The sequence below is a fragment of the Dipteris shenzhenensis genome, chromosome 16 (assembly GCF_047967505.1).
Source record: "Dipteris shenzhenensis isolate YYH24624 ecotype China chromosome 16, Dip_SZ_1.0, whole genome shotgun sequence".
Lineage (NCBI taxonomy): Eukaryota > Viridiplantae > Streptophyta > Polypodiopsida > Gleicheniales > Dipteridaceae > Dipteris > Dipteris shenzhenensis.
In genome coordinates this window covers 19,498,125-19,505,104 of record NC_141611.1, presented here as the reverse complement: position 1 = coordinate 19,505,104, position 6,980 = coordinate 19,498,125, and the positions used below count along the sequence as shown (strand labels likewise).

At 37.7% G+C, this 6,980-nt stretch overlaps 1 protein-coding gene across 1 annotated transcript; it reads right to left on the bottom strand.

Moving 5' to 3' along the window:
• Positions 1–652: 652 nt before the first annotated feature.
• Positions 653–4,263, bottom strand: LOC147892664 (uncharacterized). The gene is made up of 7 exons (XM_087386762.1): positions 4,159–4,263; positions 4,029–4,068; positions 3,157–3,281; positions 2,862–3,038; positions 1,711–1,809; positions 1,383–1,628; positions 653–1,081 (listed from the first exon to the last, which is right to left on the bottom strand). Exons 1-7 carry the CDS (start codon positions 4,261–4,263, stop codon positions 815–817), a joined length of 1,059 nt encoding a protein of 352 aa, XP_087242888.1. The 3' UTR covers positions 653–814.
• Between the last annotated feature and the right edge of the window lie 2,717 nt (positions 4,264–6,980).

The window sequence follows — 6,980 nt, the reverse complement described above, 5'->3', positions numbered from 1 at the left end:
CATTGAAAAAGTATTGACAATAGGTTGTCATAAAGGAGAGGAATCCAACACTCTCAATCTTTCCAAATGTTGACTTCAGAGTTTAGAGCTTTTACGTTGATACAATCTAATTTCACAAACAACGATTCTTTGAGGGATAAACATTGACTCACTCTAGAGGTTGTTTCTAAGGCTACCATCTTCCTCAATCTTGGGCTCATTATATACTTTTGCATCTACTGATTGTTAGGGTCATGTTGGGGGAGAGAGAATCTTCCTTACTCTCTTTGGCTTGCAAGGGCCCTTTGGTTCTTGCGATTTTATGATCATTTATGTTCAACAAGTTTATAGAGATGAAAATCTTCTTCGGATTTTAAAATGAAAAGTTAAAGTTGAAAATGAAAATAACAAAGTAATATGTGACTAAGTGCAGTGACTATGCAGCTACTAGCTTGACGTTGACAATAATTAACAAATTTCAGCAAAAGTGAGAATTGTTCAGGCTGAACCATTTTGTTTCAACCATTGGTTGCTGATTTTGTCTTCCATCTACCTGAATTTGATTAAGAGGCATTGATTGACTTCTTATGAAAGAAAACCTAAATGTCTCTTGAAAGTCTATCGAATTGACTGAAATGAGACTGTTGCTTTGTAATTACATATGAGAGTCATCTACCTGCAATCTGGAGGATTTTCCATTAAGAATATTTCTGCAGACTTTACTTTTATGCAGGAGCAAGGACTTCTTTGTGCACAAAGCAACACACCTCTTGCATGCAACAAGGCAACTGGCATGTACACGGGCAGTCACTAACACCATCTCCAGAAAATGTGATTATAAGTCTTCTCTTCTTTCAGTCAAGGAAACACAATTCATCACATGCTCAGGAGAAGTATCTGCCTGTACCCAAAACAATGCCATTTTTTTATCATCTTCTCGCATTTTTTGGCTATACTCTATGTGATTATATTGGCCCTCAAAATCTAACTTCACGCTCGTGTTATCAAGAATGTCTTCCGCAACTTTCAAACTGTTTGCATTACTTGTGTAGACAAATTTGGCTTTCTGGAAAGTGGCTGGATCTATGAAAGGTTTCCACAGCTGCAAAACACAGACAATCCAGATAATGTAAAACAATTAGCGAAATTTTGAACAAGCCCCACTGAATCTCACATGTCCCACCAGTGTAGAAACTTAAGAAGAGAGCGAGGTTATTTCACAATTCCCATGCATTGAATGGCTCAAAAAATGAAAGCACCAAGTATGCTGGCGAGATCATAGGAAATGGAAACACTTTGACTTATTACTTTCATATTGGTTTCATGTCATGAAAAGTGGGCCCTTTGAAGGAGAGGTTGGGAAAGGGAATCCATGAAATCAATCAACATTTGACAAATTTTACCTTCCAAAAGTATTCAAACACCTTTGGAGGATTCAGTAAAATCCCCAAAGCTAGTCTCTCTGGATAGTGATTTTGTAATATTTGTGCCGTCTCACGAACTGTCCTGACAGGAACGGCTTTAGTAACTGACCAACCCTTAAAGTCGATTATCCATACGAACTGTTCTTGATCAGCAGGCAGGTGAAGCGTGGCATTCTCCATTGTATGAACCAGCAGTCGCAATTGTCTGTCATGGGAGTCCGTGTTCTGTGGCAAAAAATCCCAAACTGTCATGTGAATGAATAACCTTCCTAGGTGGACTGCCTGACATGAGCAGAAAGAGAGGAACCTGATTTCCTGGAGTCATAACAATGACTGGTCTACCATGCTTATCAGCAAAACTGGCTCTGTACATCTTTCCTGTTTCAGCTTCTACCGCCACATCTTCCTGGAAATACAAAATAAATCCATGGAAAAAAAACGTGCTGATGTAAATAGTCTTGTGGATGAGAAAAAACAATAAGCATAATGCGTAATTTACTGCTGCATAGATAAGGTTCACAGGAATACAGCTCAAGTGCAAAATATGTGTATCCATGTGACCACTACTCTTAAGCATAAGTACAGCTCAGAAAGTGACATCACAATCCAAATTGTGTAGCTGAAGAATCTCTCGTATAGAGCTATGGATGTATAGTAAACAGAGCTTGTCCTTGCATGCAGCAGAACTTTATCAGAATTCAGAAGATCACTATCCTTAGTCCAGGAGAACCTAGAAGCTTGAGATCTCTCCAAGCATTTTAGCCCTAGTCGTTCCTCGATAGACTAAACTTGGAAACGTTTTGCCAATAAAGCAATTATGCATATACACATTATATAAGCATCGATCCAATATTGAAACTTTTATGGTGGTTGAGCCAGAACATAGCTTAAGGCTCAAGGTGCATCTCTTTGCAACAGTACAGGATCTAAACAGTCAAATGGCAATAAATTCAAACAATAATGATCATAGTTCTAAGTCATGTCACTTTCCCAGAACTGGAAGGAGAGCCATTTCCTCTGGACATTAGCGACATAAAAGAGCTCCATATACGGGAAAAAAGATACTTGAAAATGCAATAAAGCTATTGAGCGATGTGTGCACCAATTTTCTGAACCACGAGTCTAATATAAGGTCTGATTAGTCACTTCCATCTTTTCGAAAAAACAGCATTTATTACATCCAAATAGAATAGTATAAGAGTCTGACTAGGCAAACTGAAGAAGAATCACACACGTGACTGGAAAAGAGCCAACATCTTCTTTAAAATGTTTTAGGGGTAGAGCATTTATGCAGTGTGAAAGTTACAAGGACCAAGGCCAATGAGGTGCCATGGTTATAAAAGTTTTCAATTGGGCCATAATTTTAAAACTATCACGTCGTTTTTAACCAAATTTTCAGTAAAGTATAGTATGCATGCGTCACACATGGCAAGGATAAACACGTATAGAGCTAGTTACCCATTTGATATCTTCAGGTTTATATAATGCCCTCCACTTTAACGTGTCTTCCAGCATAACCTTGGCCTTTTTTATGCTCCAATTTCTAGAATACAAGTATCTCTTCAAACATGAATCCGAACAAAACAAGTGTGGTCGACCACTGAGAGGACCTATTGCTGCACGAAGCACCTCCACCTGTAAATTTCATGATTAGAAAAGGGTAAAGACCTACTCTAAATCACAGCCCACTTTGTCTCATTGCTAAGAATATCAGAAACACAAATAATTCGGTTGCAAAAAGTGTGCACTGGACCTTAGAATGCTCCTGTTCAGGTGTTTCAAGTTTCTCAACCCCTTGCCCCCAAAAGATGGTTCCAAGTAGAATTTTGCTTGATAACGAGTTGATGATATTGCTCAACGGTGGTTCATTGGAATTTTCTGCCAAGCAAAGATGCTTAAATTCATCAATCGAAGATTTGCACTTGAGTGCCTCTTCAGCACAGAAGCACATTATTACTGCGTTTAATCCAGAGAAAATGATATCATATCTTTAATGCCTGAGTTATATGTGTACGTATGAGGGAGTGCCTACCCTACGAAGAATCCAGAAACAACTAGAAGGATAGATAGTAAAAACAAAACAGTATGATTTAATTTTTTAACACAAAACATGTGCAAAATCCCATCAAATATTTCCCCTACAGCACTCCTCTATCGAGGGAGTGCTGATAAAAACATCCCCCTGCCATGGAGTAGATGATGTCCAAGTCCCCACCACTGGGATCCTAACCAATCAAGCATTGGTCAAATAGGGCCATGGAACCACAAATTCTAATTCGCCCATCTTGGGTGCTTGGGATTCGTTATCTTACTTTACTTTGTTCTTACTGATAAACAATAAGCATACGTTTAATAATATTTTTGGGCTTCTCTACTTCCACCCCTCTACGTAAATAAGCAAGATGTAAAGGGGTATAGAAGTTCTCATTGGTGAGATATATGACTGTCAGGGAGGAATATTGTAGGATGGTTGGATTTTGGCACACTTCTCGGATCTGTCGAGCTTAACAGAGCAAACATATTGGGATATGTCAACGAACTTGGAAGATGAAGAAGGTGGAATCAATGTTGCGCTTTCTCAAAATCAATAAAGCAAAACAACAGGCAAACTGTAGGCTTGAATACGTGTGAGTTCATCTGTCACAGCCTGCTTTCGTATGCCATGCTAGCAATCGAACATTTAAGGCCTTGACGCGTGTTCTGCATGCTGAAAGCTGCATTGACTGTCTCGTTCTCGGTCTCTTCTCTTCCACACTAGGGACAGACCTCCGGGATCGTCTTGAACAATGAAAAAGGGGGCAGGGGCGCCAACCTCGTAAGAATAAGAATCTACTGGTATTCGATCAGGCTCGAGCAACATGTACATAAGAATACGTCGAAGCGAAGATAAAGAGGTTTCGGGAGGGACCCAAATACAAGAATGTGCAGATGGAAGGGAGGAGAGGGGGAGAGGATGAGAAAGAGAGAGATGGGTGGTGTAGAATGTGAAGGCGACGTGCATCTCTTGCTTCCATGCAGCCCTCTCTCCTTTGCTATTGCTATCGCTATCTTTTCAAACAAGGTGGCACCGTCCTCTTCTGATAATGTGCTTTTACTTAAATTGTTTATTTATGTAAAGAATATGTAAAGAAGTGAGTACAAATACTCGTGAGCACTCCCTTCAATTGGTTGTGTCAAAGGAAAACAATTGTCAAGATGAATGAATGATTAATTTGCAACACATGTGATGGAAGCCCGTGTATAGGAAAGTACGAATGATTTGCAAACTCCGTGAGAGAGAGAGAGAACCAAAATAGTAGGGGGCCACGTGGCGAAAAATGGTGTGTAATACTTTTTTAAGAAAAGTGAAATTGATTGCTAATAAATGTGATTGCTTTTATTTGTAAATATATGTAATTGATTCATCACTCCATTACGCGTACCTTGTACCTGCACTTGTAGATTTTGTATCTATGTTTGCCCATATATGATCCACATGGGATATATATCTTGTAGTAGTAGGCTCCTTGAATTGGAGTTGCATGTTAAAACTTTCCATCATTTTGCATAAGTTTGTCTTTTGTGGCGTTTGTTGCAATATGTCAATGTTGAAATCACCAACAAGTACAATAATAGTATTTTGTTTGATTAGTTTGTGATGATTTGGTGGAGGTACGATATGAACATATTGTATTTATGTGAAGGTGGTTACAAATGTTGAATACAATGTAATTTTGTTGGTTGATGACAATTTTAAGTTCAGTGATTTCTATTCCTTGACGCTTGTGGTATTGATATTCTAGAACTTTAATTGTTTTTTTAAATAAAGTACATGATCCCACGCTTGCAAAATTTGAGAGAACTTGGAAGCTTGATCGAAAGTGTTTTGTCGGTGAAGAAGTTCTTGTTTCTTGAAGACAATTAATATCTGCATTCATAATACTCTCACTTGCCATAATGTCTGATTTGTACTTTACTATTGATCTTGTATTTAAACTTGCTATTATAATGTTATGAGGCTTATGATTTTTGAATTTGGTCTCTTCTATAGTTTCCCATCTTGAAGTCATATTCAACCTTCTCATTTCGAATTGGACATCTTTGTCTACAACAAAGTTATTATTTGAGAGTGGGTGAGTGAGGTAGAGATTATCCATGTCTTATATGCGAGACAATGTAGTGTAAGCAAGACCATGTGTTTGTACACCTTTTGGAGAGAATGCTAGTTTGTCCATCGTTAAACCTTGTGCTCAATGTATTGTTCTTGCAATTGTGGTTGAATTGGGAATTGCTCTCTCATAAGAATGCTTGTTTTCGATGGCCCGATTTGCACTTATTTTACTATTCTATGTATTGGTGTCCATGTTTTATTTATATGTGGTTTGTATTCTTCTTTATTTTGGTTTTTTGTTTGAATTCCTATTTCTTCTCTAGAAAATTTTATCCACGCTATGTCTTTGTTGTGATCTGACATCATAGTCATGAAAATGTCATCTGCTCCATTGACCAGTCCATCTTGTTGATTTAAATTACCAAAACATAATTCTATTAGCTTACCCTCTTTAATTCTTATGGATGTATGAAGTCCACTTGTGATTCTAGGATCTTCTAGCATCTTCGAATTTTCAGGAAGTGATTGAGAGAAATGGTCTTTTGATTTTAAGATGTATGTCCTCCCTTGCACGATGTTAAGCACTGTCTCATTGTGACTACTCATTTTGGAGTTTGTGTAAAATAGGTATGGAAGGTATGGTCTTTAGGAACCTCACAGATGCATTTTGAATTTATAAATTCTATTTGATCTTGTGTATGTGTTCCTTTCCTAAATAAATTCAATGCACTTATAAATGTATTATTGTTTTGTCTCATTGTGGTGGTAAGCTCGTAACACTTTGGTTTTGTCTCGGTTTTGTATGCCAATAAGTAGATGCCATACTCTCAAGGGTATCTTTCTCTTTTTTGAAAATCCAAGAATCTTTTACTAGTTTAGCTTGGTAGAAGTCACCACACGTAATAATATCTACTCCCCTAAAGTATTTTCGTGGTCTCTTTTTAGAGTACGCATTCTCAAGTCTGCAAAATCCGTGGTTCTTTTGCCCACTAGCATGTGTATGGAAGGTGTCAGTGTAGACATCAAAATAGCAATCGGTATGGTAGTCGGTATATATGTCGATATATATCAACCCCTATATTGACATATATACTGACTACCATACCAACTGCTACCAAGCCTTGCACTAACGCTTTCACCGACTCCTTGGTACAATTTTCCATACCTACGTTTTTACAGAACGTCATTTCTAAGGGTTCTAAAATAATTTTGGACCGCAAGTTTGGTCATTTGAAAGATAATAAATATAAGAGTATGTACACCAAAATTGAGATCAAAGCACTCATATATTGATAGTAAACTTAACATTGAAATTACTGTACAAAATGTCACTATAAAAATGTGAGGGCCAAATTACACATAAGAAGTCTCGTCGATGTCAAAACAAGCAGTTGCACTTGTTTGTATAGCGCTATGAGTGTGTCTAACTTTTCTTTTGGTAAACTTCTTAAATCTTTTGAGTGAGTGGGCAAATGTAATGCGGAGTG